Source organism: Balaenoptera ricei, chromosome 12, assembly GCF_028023285.1.
Source record: "Balaenoptera ricei isolate mBalRic1 chromosome 12, mBalRic1.hap2, whole genome shotgun sequence".
Taxonomy (NCBI): domain Eukaryota; kingdom Metazoa; phylum Chordata; class Mammalia; order Artiodactyla; family Balaenopteridae; genus Balaenoptera; species Balaenoptera ricei.
In genome coordinates, this window is record NC_082650.1 from 61652582 (window position 1) to 61669848 (window position 17267).

Genomic DNA, 17267 nt, shown 5'->3' on the forward strand with positions numbered 1-17267 from the left:
TGTGGACTCACAGAACTCCCTGAAAGCTTTTATACTCACAGTTATGTTTTATTATGGGGAAAGGATATAGATTAAAATTAGTAAAGGGAAGAGTACATAGTGCAGAGTCCAGGACAAGTAGCAAATGTGGAGCTTCTGTTGTCCTCTCCCCATAGAGTTGAGACATCTTTGTCACCTGACATCAGTGTGTGACAGTATGCAGGGAGTACTTCCAACCAGGGAAGCTTGCCTGAACTGCAGTGGTCAGAGTTTTTGTTAGAGCTCCATTACATAGGCATAATGGATTGCAGTGACATGATGGTTGAGCTCAGTCTTCATGTCAAATAATACAGGACCCAAAGCCCCCAGCCTAAGTTACATTGTTGGTTTTCAGGTATAATTAGCCCTACCCTAAGACTGTGTGGGTGTGGCCACCCTCCACCCTCAGTTACATTGTTAGACTATAGTATGACCCTAGGCCCAGGGGCAAACAAAGATACTCCTATCAGGCAAAACATTCCAAGGGAGATTCTGGAGATTACCTCCCAGAAGCCAAGGATAAAGGCCAGACCTCTTTGGGCAAGGCCAAATTCTTTACTACATATTTTTTCCTTATAAATATTTTGCATTCACTTTATTTACATAAATGTATTTCAAAAAACCAATAATTCCTTTCTAAAAATAACTGCATCATTGTACTAGTTATCTATTGATGTGTAGCAAAATTTGGCAGCTTAAAACAAACATTTTCTCACATAGTTCCTGAGGTTTTGGCATCCAGTAGGAGCCTAGGGGCTCCTGGCTCAGGATCTCATGAGGTTAGAGTCAAGCTGTCACCTGGGGCCTCAGTCTCTGAAGACCTGACTGGGGCTGGAGGAATCACTTCTAGTCTCGCTCACCTTGGCAGGAAGCTTCAGTCACTCATCATGTGGGCTTCTTCGATCCTGTTCATAGCACAGCTTTTCCCAGGAGTCAGCGAGAGAGATTGTCATTAAGATGGAAGCTTCAGTGACTTCTAATCTTGGAAGTGACATACTATCAGTCCTACTAGTATTGGTATTCTGTTGGTAACAGACCAAGTCTGGTACAGTGTGGGAGGGGATTAAATAAGGGTATGAATACCAGGAGACAGGGGACACTGGGGGCTGTCTTAGAGGCTGGCTACCACAGTCACTAGGCACCTTTATTAAGGAAATATTTATTTAGTGATTTTATATAGTCAGCATCTTACATGAACATTATCCAGCCATTTAAAATCAAGAATATTGAACATGCTTTAACTTTGTATTGGTCACTTGAGTTCAATGAACAACATAGTTGTTATAACACGGATAGAAGGGTAGATGAGGCTCTTTGCCTTTATTCTTTAAGGCCTGTGGCTTAGTTTTCTGAAGTCTTATGGTAACTTCTGCACCTTTTATTCTTACCTTGTCAGAAACTAGTTGTTACTTCTTCTTGGGGGTACTTTCTTTGCTTCTGGTTTTGACCGATATCCACATATCCAAACCTTTAAGAACTGAGTGTCAAATGAACTAGGTATCCTGTGAAAAGTTCCTCCAGGCTTTCCCTTTGGAAAAGTAGAATTGTTCTCAGTGCCTAGCCTTTGTGAAATATGTTGGCTTTGTGAAAGTCTTTTTTGGCTTTCTTCTTTATTGTAGAGAGTCTTCTGGATAGTTGAGGTTGCCAGATAAGTGACCATTGGCTAAATGAGGTAGCAGTGTATAAAAGTTTTTTTTGAATTTTCTGTATAAAATTTTTAGTTACTTGTTTACTAGAGTGGGCCATCTTGAAGCTGTTATGCATAAAACAAAGGTAAAAATCTCTGCTGAGTAAAGTACAGAATAAAGAAGAACAGTCGCTGGTGTAAAAAAATCCAAAATATACTTAAAGTTCTTTTTTTCCCCTGTTAGATTATATCTGACAGCAAAAATTTATTATTTGTTAAAACATTTATAATTTTATAGAAGTACCACTGTTTGATAAAACCACTCCTGATAAGGTTTATATAGGATTGGAATAGTTGTAAATTTTTTTCTTCCAAGTCTGTCAACTAACTCTTTGCCAAAGTAATTTTAGACAGTCAAGAAATTGTAATGTTATCTGATGATAGTAGAAAATGTACTTCACACTTAACTTGCTACTTTACAACTTTAATAATAATTAAGAGCAGTAATTTTAATGCAATATTTTCTCCCTTTCTAGAGACAAATGGAATCAAACTGGAACTTTGTAGAAGAACTGCTGAAAAAGTCCATCAATGTTCAGGTACACATTTAAAGTGAGACAGTTTGTGGGCTTTGCTAAATTTTTATGTTACAGATTTTATTTATAAGAACCAAGCAAACTGTTAAAATGATTTAAATAACAAACTTAGTTTACTTATAAAAAATCTGAGATAGTATCATCATTCTTTGTTAATGCAGGTTCCTTGTACAATAGTTTTTATTTTGAAGATTTTTATTTTAACACTGAGTTGCCAGTTAAAGGACAAAGATAATTATCCTAGTTGGTGACTTTGACAAAATGTATTCAAAATAAGTAGTAGATGCTTCAGAACTATAAGCCATTCCTTGACTGTATGATATCAAGTCTAGGAGACATGATGAGGGAGATAGTTAGTAGCATTGGAAATTCAGCTATATCCTCATCACAGCAGGAAGGTGACTTGCCTTGCTGAGCAATTTGTCTTACAGGCTTGACTCATACTCTAACTGATAAGGTCCTAGTTTCTGAGCCCTCATTTCATACCTTATCATTTTTCTTTCTGCAGAACTGTTAATGTAGTGTTTCATGGCCCAGAGGTCAGATTTGACCTCCTTTTAAAATAGTTTTAAATGTGCTCTTCATCACATCTTTAAACATATTGTATTATAGTTCTATAAAGTTTTGTAGCATAAGTTATTTATGTAAGATTTTAAGGGGAAATTTTAGTAAAGAATATTTTTTTTAATTTGGGAAATAGACTCCTTTTCTGTTAAGAAATGAAGATTGTTAAAAACTTGAAGAGGAATAAAAAAGAAATATGGTAGTACAAGATTGCTACACACATACACACATTTATTTTGTAGCCATATCTTTGAAAATCATTTTAATATCTTAAATTTTTTTCCCTGTTATCTATATTAACTGTTAATTTTTTAGGTGAAAATATAAGTATATTTAGTTATAGTATGAATCTTCTAATTATGAACTAAGAATTCTAGGTTAGAATGCCAAAGAGCTCTGAATACATAAGTTGCATCAGGAACAAAAGAGCTATTATCCCAACCACTAAAATTTTTTTATTTTCTTTTTTCTGTATCATTTTAATTGGCTTTCTCCTATGTTCTTTTTGAGAACATACTGATTTAGTAACTCAGGAAGTTTCAGACATGTATTTTTTACTTCCAGAATGTACAGAATCACTAAAAAGTGGTCACCATTATTTACATCAGCTATTAATCCAATCTTTTAATGGTATCAGCTAAAGCTGTTTTGAAGATAAATCACTAATTCTTGTAAGTAGGTAGGATGACCATCTGGATTTACCTGGCTTGGAGTATCCCAAAATGTGGGACTTCCAGTGCTAAAACCAGGAAAGGCCTGAGAAAACTGGGGCGAGTCGGTCACCAGAGAAGCAAGGATAGTACAGCTAATCTAAGAAACTTTCTCTGTGAATTTAAGTCTAGCATAAAGTCAAAGTAATATCTTTCCTGTGAGAGAAGAGGTCATTATAATATGTAGAAAAAAGCAGTCCATTCTCTCTAGTAACCTCAATTTTGTCATGCCTTGATTGTATCAAATTAGATTTTATAAGTAGTATAGGACTACTTGCTGGAGTTCCTGAAACCAATTTTGTGGGTGCAGTAGGTGGTCATAAAGAATAAAGAATATGTTTGGATAGAGCTATCAGTTTGATTATATCTGTTTTCCCCCATTGAGGTAAATTAAAATCTGACCATGCTCGTGTGCTGTGACTTGATCTCCAACAGTGAAAGAAAGAGTCCATTTACAATATTTAAAAAAAAAAAAAGTTTCACATATAGAGCAGTCTTCAGATAAAATTGGTGGGCACTCCACTGTAGTTTTAATTAAGCAAATAATGTTCTAAATCTTTTTCTAGCCAGAGAGGATTTCCAGAAACAGACATTGAGCTTTGTTAGTAAAGAGAACATATATTGTTTAATTTTACTTAAACTGAATAGTTAAGTATTTGCTTTAAAAAACATTTTTTAGAGGTAATCCTATTTAATATTTGTGAATGCTAACAGTAAACATTTGTTCTACCTTTATAATAGCATTATTGGTTTTTTTATGAAAAGGGAGATTTTTAGTTTTATGCTACCTACTTTTTAAAGCCTCATTATTTGATGAGATCACAGAACAGTTTTCTAACAAAGGTCATAGAAGGGTATAAGAAGAAATCCTAAGCAAGCCTAATATTTTTAAAACTATTTTTTTCATTTGTCAAAGAATTTGGAGAGTCCAAGGCTAAAAACAACTCAGAATGTGAATAGATCTGAATAATGTGGGACAATAATCTTCTAATTACTAATCCAAAATGTTTGTGTTTCTTGGACAGAAGGATCTTTCCTGAGATATTGAAGTCTAATTCTCTTTATCCAAACCTAAAAAAATCTCATCAGTTAGACTGACAGTTAACTGTTTAGCTTGCAAATAAATTTTATTCTCCTGGTGGTTTCTGATAGGCAAGTCAGTTACACATAAAAAGAAAAAATGAACCCCCAATTGTTATATTGCCATTTGTATAGAATAAGCTAAAAAAGTAAATGTTTTCATTTTTAGTTCTATAAAAGAAATTGATATATGGAATATACCCGAATTTAATATGCCTGCATTTGATCTTTCGAAATAAAGATAGGAAGACATTCTTTTAAAAAGGACTAAGAGATCAGGAGCAGGCACTATGGAATATTCTAGGGTAGCTTTCTACATGAAATAGTTCATACATACTCACTCAGCTGAAAAGAGACACCCAGAGAGCCCACAGGGTCTTGTGATAAATGTAGAAGTCGAGTAGCACAGGTAGGTTTGAGCCTGTGTGGAAAAGAACCCCACAGGCTTTCTGGTTTATTAAAAATCTTTAATCAGAGGGCATGGATTTAGATGTTGTTGATGAAAACTCTTGGTTTAGGTAGAGTTTGGCCTTAACACTCACAAAATTGAAATACATCAGTTTAAGGTATGATGCTGTGAATGTGTTTCATTTATTATTTGATCGTCAGGACTCAATGTTTGGGCTAAAAAAATTCATTCAAAATGATAGCTATCCCTGTGCAAGTACTGTACATAGCACTTAACGTACATTCTTCCACTTCATGCTTATGACAGTTGTGTGAAGTTCCATTTTATACATTAGGAAACTGGGGCATAGAGGGAGCTTGTCCAGGTCCACACAGCTAGCTAGGAAGTGGCAGAGCTGGGATTTGAGTCTTCATTTGTGTTTTACTCACTCTGTGCTCCCTCAAAGTATTTGACCTTGTAGGATTCTTAATATAACTATTTTTTTTCATTATTTCTATTTTAAAACTTCTTTGATGCTGTGTGTTTGATTAGTAATCCGTATTGGTTTCTAGATCTGTTTTGGTGATACGTATGGAAAACAGCTATCTCAATTTTCCACACTTTTTAAAATTTGTTTTTTGTGGTTTTTTTCCCTCCCCAATAAATGTATGATGAGAAAATATAAGGTAGGAAGAAATTAATATTGTTGTCAGTTGTTCTCAGACATTCCTCCTCACTATATTTCAGCTTTGTTTTTCCATTATGAATTTGAGCTAAGATGTCTGTTGCCTCCTCTACTCCTGACTATTATATATTCTTATCTCTTTGTCTCTTTGGCCTTGAAGATGGGCAAATCGTTTCTTTCCTTAATTCAGCTGATGTGCACCCACACAATTTTTAAAGGGAATTTTTAAGAAAACCTAAGGGAACACGATTCAAAAGAAAATAATGGTTGAATATACAGAACATGAAAATGTATTTTATAACAAATACTAACTGTAATTAATTAAAAAAGGAAACTTGCTTTTTAAGTCACACTCAACTGACTCATTAGTTATCCTGCCAGAACTGTGGAGAAAATGGTATTTTCTAAGCCATTTCTTTTCATTTTAATCTGTAACCACTAGCAGGAAAATAAAGGGAAATTTATCTCCTTTTCTTAAAAAAAAAAAAGAAAAGGAAAAATCCCCCAAGTTGCCATTTTTAATTTCTTTTTGATTGGGTACAGTGGAAAGAGCATGGGCTCTGGTCTCACACACTTTGATTCAAATCTTGGTCTGGTCACTAAGAGCAATCTTGATCAAATCTGGTGTCCATTAAATGTTCATTTCTTTTCCCTCCTGTTTTTGGAAGGTAGCATAGCATAGTATGTATAACAGGCTTTGGAGTCATAAATCCTAGCTTCTTCCCAGGTGGACTTGGGTAAACTGCTTGTAACTTCTGACCCTCATCCTTTTTTTCTGCAAAATGAATGTAATAAAGCTGGGATGGTATAAGACATACATGAATGAACATATGTAAAACATCACATAATGTCTGACACATAGTCGGTATTTAATCTTTTGTTTTTCCCAAACTTCATATATTTTTATGGTTTATACACCTTTTTGTGAATTTCACATGAAAAATGAGTTTCAGATACTGAATAAAACAGTACAGACGCTTCAAAATGAACCCACTTTTTTCATATAACCCACTTTTTAACCTTGAAACATAATAAAATTTTTTAAAAGTATGCTTTAATTCATATCAGTAGTGTGCCATGGGAATAAGCCTAGATCTCGTTTAATATTTTCATAATAAAAATCAAAGAATGTTAATGATGGATAGAACCTTGTCTTCTTTGGTTAAATTTAACTATCTATTATAGAAGCTAAATATCTTTTGCTGAACCATACAGGTACTTGATGAAAAGAGACACCAGAACCCAGATCTCAGTTTTGTTCATAAAACATTTATGGAGTCTCTTTGGTGAAGCAGGCACTGTGCTAGGCCCAGGGGACATTATCCCAGCACTCAGGGAGCTCATAGACACTTGAAGGCAGATAGACATAAAATTTAGCAAGGTAAGGGCTAAGATACAGGTGTGCATAGTGTGCTATGGAGCATAAAGAAAGGTCACTGTTTAGTGTGGAAGTTAGAAAATTTCCTAAAGGACTTGAAGCTTCAGTGTATTCTAACGGATTAATAACTAAAAGAGTTAAAAGCCTTCTCAAAAAAATCTGGTCATGTTTGGTTCACTCTCATTCACTGAAAGATTTGGCAGCAAGATCACTGTTCTCTTCTATACCTGTATACTACTTTTATTAGTTACCCCAACATCATTGTGTATAATCCACCTGTCCTCTAAGTTTCTTCATATCCTTAGTTCTAATCAGATTTTCTTTTATTTACCTTACCCACTGCCTCCCATAGTTATGCTCTACATTTTTTCACTTTTCATTTTCATTCTGTCCATTGTCATGGATCTTTTCATTTTTCTGTGTTCATCCATGTCCAAACTTTCCTCCTTGAACAATGTAGATTATACAACCCCTTATTATAATCATTCCATCACAAACACCTTTAATTCCATAGCCCTTACCTATTTTAAACTTGGCAAAACCTAATCCCCCTCTCTTATCCCTCTGCCATGCCCCCCCCCCACCGCCAGCTGAATGTTGGTGGAAAAAACTCGTACACTCATTCTTGCTGACTGGTCTGACTTTAAATTCTTGATCATAAATCTTTTCAAGTGGCACTCGGCTCTAGAATGTTTGCTTTTCTACTCTCCAAAACAACTTATTTCAGAATTTGTTTTTTAACACACTGTTCAACACATGCTGTGGCCCAGTCACCTTAGGTAAGCATCTTGCCTCATAAATCATTGAGAAAATAGGACCAGTCAGCTGAGAACTCCTTTATGTTTAAACCTTCAAATCTCCCAATGTGCCTGCTTTGCACACAACCTCTCAGTCTGCTTTTCTGTTATATTGGAAATGTCACTGTTTCTCTCAAAGGCTAATTCCTTTCCCTGTGTACTGGATCTTTTCTCTTCTCACCTGTTCAAGGACTTTATATATCTTCACTTAAGTATCACTACTTCCTCACCTCCTATTATCTCCTCAGCCTGCCATAGTTAAGCATCTGTCTCTGCCATACCTGAAACTACTGTTGTCAAAGCCATCAATAACTTCCACATTGTCAAATCTAAGAGTTCTTTGTTCTCATTTTAACCTCTCAGTAGCATTCAACCCTGTTGACCCCCTTCCCTTTCTGAAATATTTCTTTTGGTTTCCATGCTGCCTGGTTTCCTTCCTACTTCATGGGCCATTGGGTTTTGCTTATAGAGTCCTTCTTTTGCTTGCTACCTAAATTTTGGAATAGCAAAGGCCTCTCAGTTCTAGATCCTTTTCTCTTTTCCATCGTCTTTCCTAGGTTGATCTTATCTAGTCTCTTAGCTCTAAAAGCCATCAATATGAAAGTAACACCCAAATTTATATCAATAGCTCTGACTTTTCCCTTGAGCTATAGACCCATATGTCAGTTGTCTGCTTAATATTTCCACTTGGTTGCCCTGTGCACTCTCTCATGTGTTCCTCCCCTAGTCTTTGCCATCTTAGGAAATGGTTCCATCAACCCATTTTCTTAAGCCAAATGAGAGTTCTTGTTAATTGCTGTCTTTCCTTCATACCTTAATATAACTCATCAACAAATCCCATTGTCTGTTTCCAAACATATCTCTAAAGTTGTCCACTTATCTTAGTCTTACAGTTTCACAGAGCCATCTAATATTTTGAGTTGACAGGAGGAGAAGGAAGTAGAAAAAAGTAGACATTTTAATCTCATCTTCTGTGATGAAATAACCATACATGTTTGTTGAAGAGTGACACAACACTGAATCCCAGTCATTCAACAATTATTTATTTAAAGCATACTGTATCTCAAGCACCTTCAAATTTCCCAACATTTCTACTTTGTACTTGACCTCTGTCTGATTTTCTATTACATTGGAAATGTCACTGTTTACCTTCTAACTGGTCTTATCTACTGTATTCATTCTCCATGCATGATCCAATGTACTATTTTTCAAACAATCATTTCATGTCACCCCTGTGCTTACAATCTTGTAGAGGCTTCCCAACATAATTAAAATAAAAACCATAATTCTGACTATAAACTCTAAAGCCTCAAATGAGATATGATTCCTGACTATCTCTGACTTAATCCTACAATATCAAGCTTACTGCTAATTCAGGAACTTTCCATGTGTTTTCTCTGTGATGAATGCTTTACTTTCAGTTCTTTATGTGGTTTGCTGTTTTTCATTCTGTCATTTAGCCCAAATGCCAGCCCTCAAAAAGGTCTTTCCATTCTTAGTTCCTGAGAAAATAATGACCCACATCCTCTACCAGTTACCCTACCACATTACTCTGCTTTTTCTGTTTTTCATGGTGGTTGTAATTGTTTACATTTATCTTGTTTGTTTCAGTGTCCTCTTTTTCCATCCTCCACCAAAGTGTAACTTCTGTTAGTGCATGTACCATGTCTGACTTATTCATTGCTTTTTGCCTAGTACCTTAGAATAGTGTCTGGTATATAGTAAGCTTTGAATAAATGATTGCTGAATGATTGGAATTCAGTGATATGTCACTTTTTAACAGACATGCATGGTTGTTTCATCATAGAAGATTAAAGTGTCACTTCTTTTCTACTCTCTCCTGTTGCTACTTCCTAAAAGGTTAAAATATATGTACTCTGCCAATCCTCTGGTTTTTAGAAGAACAATGCTTATATTCCCATAAAGAATTTGACCTCATATTGATACTTAAGTATGAGCAAGTCCTTTGGATTTGTGTACATCTTAATTATTCTATCATTTATGCTATTTCTTTCTGGTTTGGGTTTCTTTTTCAGTCTCTGGGTTCTACACCATTCAGTTATTAAATACCTATTGTAATTGTTAAATAACTGAGTAAAAAGTCAAATTGAGTTATGTAATTTCAGTTATCTGAATATACTAATGGTCTCTAAAGCAAAGTTTTAGAAGTATACCTTATGCTGATTTAGACCTTCTGGTCTGAAGATGAGAATGGGTATGACTTGGTGATATATATTTATATTCTTTTTAGGAGCAGGTTATTCAGTGCAATATCAACTGATAATGTGTGTTGCCAGAGCGCATTTAGCTCCTCACAATTTCAGTTTATTTTTTAGGATGGTATACTAGAAGATCAGTTACGAATGTATCTTCACTGTTGTTTGACCCTTTGTGATTTCTGGGAGCCAAACATTGCAGTTGTCACCATTCTGTGGGAATATTACAGTAAGAACCTGGTGAGTAAATAGAGTATGAATTTGTTCCAGGAATTTGAAGAATTTGTACATGATATTTGAGGAATATTTTCATGGCTTAATTATATATAATTATGGATTTTTCTTAAAACTAATTTTTCAAAGTAGATTAGAGTAGCTCAAAAACACTTTTATGTTTCACATTGTCTAAAGAGCATTTGCATAAAGGAATGGAGCATGTAAGGTCCCTTTTCTCTTTTTTTTTGGTATTAAAATACTGAGTTTATTTCACATGTATATTTTTGTCTCCCCACCATTTCCATTTGTCTGACCACCACTACTACTATGTCCTATCATAACATGCCATACATACTTAAAACCAAGCAAAGGGTGGAGTTCCATCTTTAAAAACTAAACAGGCATTTTGGACAACACATTCTTGGCAATGGAACCTGGACAATATTTATCAGACACGGTAGGGAAAGTTCTCACTCTGCATTATAAAAAGGACAGCCAGATATCAACTGTTACAGAAATGAAATAAGACGGAAAATTTTAACAAACTGTTTAAACTATTTTCTTAAAGAGACTTCCTCCACTGCCAGAGATCTTGAATAGCCTCCTGATCAGTCATCCGGAAACAATTCTTCACATAATTGATGAATTTGGCTTCCACTTTGGGAAGGGAACCACCTTTTTCTATACTTGCTTGCATTTTTGCTTTAATGTCTTCTACAGAGCTAGGTCCTTTTGGTGTTTTAGGAGTTTTTTCCTGTTTTTTGAAGGATTCTTGACCTTTTGATCTTGGTGTTGATGGTTTTGAGTCTTTTCCATTCTGGTTTGATTTTTGTGCATTTTTGGCTGGAGTATCTCGTACAGATTTCTTTACTGGAACTTTTTCTTCAGTTTCCTCATCATCATAGTCATCGTCGTCATCATCGTCGTCGTCGTCGTCGTCGTCGTCGTCATCATCATCATCATCATCATCATCATCATCATCATCATCTTCATGTTCATCAGCAGCAAGTTTTACTTTTTTCTGTGGAACCTTGCTACCACTTCCAGGGGCAGAATGCTTTCCAGATATACTTAGGAGTGTCACATCCTCCTCCTCTTCATCTTCTGACTCTGCATCTTCCTCCACAGCTACTAAGTGCTGTCCACTAATATGCACAGGCCCTGAACCTTACTTCAACCGTAAGACCACAGGTGGTGTTATTTCAAAGCCCCCAAGGGAAACCGTTGGCTGCACAGACATTTTCAAAGTTGCCAGTGTTGCTTTAATTGGACTGCCTTCATAATTCATCGCCTCTGCTTCGACAATGTGCAATTCATCCTTTGCGCCAGCCCCTAAACTGACCGTTCTTAAAGATAACTGGTGCTCATTTTCATCATTATCCACCTTAAAGTGATAATCTTTGTCGGCCTTTAGTTCACAACCAAAAAGATAGTTCTGGGGCCTCAGGGGGCTCATGTCCATGTCCATCGAATCTTCCATGGGTTGGTGGCACGCACTTCGGTGGGAGAGAAAGTGGACGAAGATAAAAGACTACCGTTCCAAGGAACAGTCGCACAAGACGGAATCAGACCAGGGCCCCTTTTGTCTTAAGAGTGAGATTAAGCAAAGTAGCCCAAATTGTGCCAGAAAGATATTTTTTAAAAATCTTCTTTTATAAATGTTTTCTAACAACTATTGATTGCTTGCAACACATTGAACAGTTAATGCTATCTTGAATAAGAACTAGTCTTGGCATTTGAGACTAGGCTAGTGGGCAGAAGCACAAATATTGTAGAAAAAAAGTTATAATACTGTGGAAGGCTAAAGGAAGGAGTATCTGACCCAGTTTATGGACTTGTAGAAGACTTTATGAAGTCATAATTTTTTAAGTTGACCTGGGAAATGAGTAGAATTTTCCAAGTACATAAGAAAATGAGCATCCAAGCAAAAGGAATAGTGTGGACAAATGTAAAGAGACATGAAAAACATGATTTATTCCTACTGTGTTAAGTAGTTCTGAATGATGGGTCTGAGGTGATTATGGAGAGACACGGGAGATAAGGAAAGTAGAGAAGTTAGTCTGGGGCTGGATTATGAAGGGTTAAAGATAATTGTTATGATTTATTCAGGAGACATTGGAAAGCAAGGATGTGACACATTAGGTATGTGTTTGAGAAAGTTTTTTTCTGAAGGTAGTATAAAGGAATTGGATACAGATGAGTTAGTAGTCCAGTGTAGTAGTAGAAGCAAATAATGCAGTGAGTGAGAACTGAAATAGAGATAGTGGATTTTAAAAGGAGAGGACAAACTTGGAAGATAAAATTTTAAAGGTACATTTAAAAGATTGAGTTACTTGTGTGTGGAGAGAAGAGAAGATTTGGAACATTTGGTTTTCTGGGTAAATACAAAGTGAACCCCTCAGTCAAGGTGGAAAATAGATATGGAGGATTTACAAGTAAATTACAAGTTTGGGTTTGTACATAATTGAGCATATTAAAAATGGGAAAAATACCTTTCTCTGAAGCACATTGTCAGGCTGGTGGGAGAAATGACCAATTCTAATTCTCAGGCAGAATGTATACAAGATGAGTCTAGAGTATCTTGTCATACCTGAAAGCAAGGAAGGTATCAAAGTAAGCTGGAGTCATGTCAGAAGGACACAGGAGCCAACTTTAAGGAGCTCCCATTGCCCAACACTGGGTAAATTGGGGCATAGGGAAGTATAAATCCTTGAGTTTATGGTACTTTTAGAGAAGTTGTTATTCTGGAAACTGTAAATAAATAAAAATATAAACTATATTTTAGAGTACCAAATTTCTGATGAGCTAGTTTAGAAGGAGTGATAGAAAATCTCTGTTCCATACATCCGATGAAATAAGCCAACTGGATGATGATCATCCATGGCTGCTCAAACTGCAGGGATCACTAAAATGGATAGATCAGGCTGACAGCATGATCAGTCTTAACATCACAAAAAGAAGGACGGTGAGAACGCCTCTTTGCTAACTGAAATAGGAAGTACTCAGTACTACCAATGAAAGATTCTCACCAGAAAACTTGACCTGAATCTGACCAGTCCGCTAGGTACAGCTACCACTTTACAGAAAAGATAGAGGATGAAAGAATATATTAATGAGTCTAGGAAGATACAAGCAGCTAAATCCAGACTCTAGGAAATACCACACAATAAATTACCTGATAAATGCTGTGACAAAAACATTGGGAAATTTATAGAATAAAAGAGGCATGTCAACCAAATGCAATGTATGGATCTTGTTGCTATCCTAATTTGAACAAACCAACGGTTAATAAGACATTTTGGGGATAATCCAGGAATTTGAATACCCCTTGGTGTTCTGTGCTTGAATGGAATTTTTATTTTAGGGGAATATGTGGTAATGGCTGTGTAATTTTTATGATTAAGAATAGTCAAACTTCTAGTGAGCTAATTGGGATTTACAGCTTTCCATTTTTATTTATTCAGAGACTTAATACTTGTTTCCTGTCTTTTGCTTTTAGAATAGTTCTTTTAGTATTTCTTGGCTTCCTTTGAAAGGCCTGACACATGTCATTAAGTCGCCCTTGTCTATGCTAGAAATGGTGAAGACCTGCTGTTGTGATAAACAAGATCATGACCTGTATAAATCCAGCAGTAGTTACACTATTTTCCTTTGCATTTTGGCAAAAGTTGTTAAGAAAGCAATGAAGAACAATGGCCCTCATCCTTGGAAACAAGTCAAAGGAAGGTATGTGCCATATCTTTCTTTGTCATGAATGTTCACTTATATCTTTGGAGAAGTTTTACTGTTTGTATTTTTTAAGTTAACTTGTGCTTGTTTGTCTTTATGGTTTACATTTTAAATGTATTCGTTAATGTAGGACAGCAAATTATGGTGCATTTTGATCTTGCCAGTTTGTTATAGAAAGGAACAAACCTAGTATCCATCCATAACTTGGGGAGGATTTTAGTTTCTTATTTATCTCATCAGTCCTGAAGATTGAAATTCCATATATTAAATGCAGGGATATAAGAGAACTGTTGTTTTTCTTGTCAAAATTAATTGTAATGTTTTATGTCATTCTTTGCATGTATTTTATTAAAAATTATAGAAATAAGAAACATCTCCACATCATACATTGGCAGGTGGTAGATTCAGTCTATAAAACTTTGTGTTCTTGGAGCCCACCAGTCCCACAAGCCCTGCTTTCTTGCATGACAACTAACCAGAATATAATAGAACCAAATAACTCTGATGTTCTCATTTGAGGAGTATGCCATTTTCATTTCTGGTGTGGTCACATAAACTTTTGATCACATTTGTCTATTCTTTTTTGAAAGTTTTGCTTGTTAAATGGGTGTGATTGTTACTGTCTTCCCTTGTTCTACTTCTCTTGCCTGTTAGCCCCTTTTCTAGCCCTCTGTGCAGTAGACTGCCCTCTACCACTTGCTCAGCTTATGTGGGGGAAGCTCTCACAGCAGAATACTTTTTATCTTCGGTAGAGACTTCTCAAGAATCACTACATGAAATTCCTGTTTGATTCACACAGTGAATAATTCTTGCAAGGTTATGGTGATACAGTTCGGATTTTTTATTTAGAATATACTTTTTTTTTTTTAATGGTAGTGTCTTTGTTAAACCTCCAAGTAATTAGGTAGCTCAAACAGTAGTTTTTTTATTTTGTTCTGTTTGCCAGTTTGTTTTTGAATCTTAAATCATTTTATGGAAGACATAATACTCAGAACTTTATTGCTAAAAGAAATTGGAATTCAATAACAAGTCTCTCTACCAAGCACTATTATGGGCATGATGGAGGATATAAAGATAATTAAGCAGATCTTTACTTTCAGGAGCTTATCAGCTTCATTGTTTATAAATAAACATTTAACCTCTCATAAGCATTAATCATTTCTGTCTTGAATAAACCAATTATAGAAGTTACAAAGAAATTTAACAATCCATAAGTAAGAGTCAAAATGGTTTTCAATTCTAATTCCTTAATTGATGAAAGAAAAGTACATCAACTTTTAAATTATATTAAATAGGATTGACAGCAGCTTTTTAAATGGCTAGTCTTGGATATTTGAACACTAACAATTTTTCTTTGTAAGTAGGTAAAAATAATTTTTCCAGAGTTTTGAATTGTCTTAACATATAAGTATAGCAAGAGCCAAGTCTTTGTGAAGGGTAGAGGGAGAAAGGGTTTAAGGAAAATTGTTACATAAAATTGCCCTGTTAAGATTTCTATAAAGTGCAACAAGTTGTACTTAAAAGGATTTTATATTCTTTTTTATTTGTCAATAAGAATTTAAAGAGAAAGGTAATGGGGGGACTAAAATAAAAGGAAAAACCATGTACTATATGAAAAGAACATTTTTACTGTCCTTTGGGAAAAGCCACTGAATTCTTTGATTCACTTATAGATGCTTGCTGCATCCTTGAGAAATTTGAAGATAAGGGGGGACAGTGGTGTTCTGTGAGGTTGTTTTCTAAGCAGGAAAAGTGACACAATAGCACCATTATGTAGAAATAGATAACAATTTAAAGTAATGAGACTGTCATGAGTATTGAGTGAAATGTTATTTTGAAAGATGCATTTTTGTGAATGAAACAATTTTATTAATTCAGCTTTTTGTTTTACAGGATATATTCTAAATTCCATCAAAAAAGAATGGAAGAACTAACTGAAGTTGGTCTGCAAAACTTTTTCAGCCTTTTTCTACTGTTAGCATGTGTGGCAGAGGTGGAAGATGTAGCAAGTCATGTTTTAGGCCTCCTAAATTTCCTCAGGCCTGCCTTTATAACATCTCCTCTCATTTGGAAGGGTCAGATGGCCTTCCTCTTGATGTACACCCAGAAAAACCTGGACATCAGTGTTTTGGCTGAGATATTTTCAGGTGCTTTCCGGGAGAAAGCAAAGGAGTTCTTGGTATCTAAGAATGATGAAATGGGACAAAGACAGACTCTCTGGTCACTTCTTTCCATATATATTGATGGTGTTCAAGAAGTGTTTGAGACTAGCCATTGCTTGCATCCTTCCCATGAAAAACTGCTTAATGATGGCTTTAGTATGCTTCTACGAGCTTGTCAAAAATCTGAACTTCGGACAGTGTTGAGCTTTCTACAAGCTGTTCTGGCCAGAATCAGGTATGCTTTCCAGTAACGTTCTAATTTGTTGATTTGCTTTATATCATCACCTGTGTTGATTCTATATTAAAGTTTTCCTTTTGACATACTCATGAAATTCAGTTGCAAAGAGAGGAGTTAAAGGAGTTTGACTGCAATGTAACATAAATCAGTAGTTTTCAAACAGTCCTTGCAAACAGTGCTTCTTTGAAAGAAAGCTTATGTGCAAACACATAAAACTAAACTAAACCAAGAGTAGCGCTGGTGTAGTCCAAGAGCCATGCCTCTTGGCCCCTTCTTTCCTCTCTACCTCTCCTAGAAGAGCATTATTATCCAGAGGGATATTTCAGACATTCTAAGCAAGACCATGAGTTCAAATCTGAGGTGGCTTTCATTGAAACATATGCAGTTTTGTGTGCATAAGGAGATTTTGGCCACATTGTACCATTAAAAAAAAAGTAAGTTTCTTTAAATATTTTGCTGCAGAGTTGCAGCCTCAAATGCATGAAATATTGGGTTGGCCAAAAAATTTGTTTGGGTTTTTCCAAAAGATCTTATAGGAAAACCCAAAAGAACTTTTTGGCCAGTACAATACTTCCAGCTGAAATAGTTTATTCTAAGATTAAGATAGGGTTGTTCGGGGCTTCCCTGGTGGCACAGTGGTTAAGAATCCGCCTGCCAATGCAGGGGACACAGGTTCGAGCCCTGGTCCAGGAAGATCCCACGTGCTTCAGAGCAACTAAGCCTGTGCACCAAAACTGCTGAGCCTGCACGCCACAACTACTGAGCCCACGTGCCACAACTACTGAGCCCACGTGCCACAACTACTGAAGCCCACACACCTAGAGCCTGTGCTCCGCAACAAGAGAGGCCACCGTAATGAGAAG

General features: G+C 35.8%; 1 protein-coding gene and 1 pseudogene across 1 annotated transcript in view; one reads left to right on the forward strand and one right to left on the reverse strand.

Annotated features, from left to right (window-relative positions):
- The window catches only part of MMS22L (MMS22 like, DNA repair protein), a 133269-nt gene that overhangs the window by 39221 nt on the left and 76781 nt on the right, over positions 1-17267 (forward strand). Inside the window, exons 11-14 of the mRNA XM_059942040.1 lie at positions 2182-2244; positions 10180-10299; positions 13775-14001; positions 15898-16401. Coding sequence (XP_059798023.1) covers positions 2182-2244; positions 10180-10299; positions 13775-14001; positions 15898-16401 — 914 coding nt within the window. The remainder of the gene's footprint in view (positions 1-2181; positions 2245-10179; positions 10300-13774; positions 14002-15897; positions 16402-17267) is intronic.
- On the reverse strand, positions 10522-11758 carry LOC132376357 (nucleophosmin-like; annotated as a pseudogene).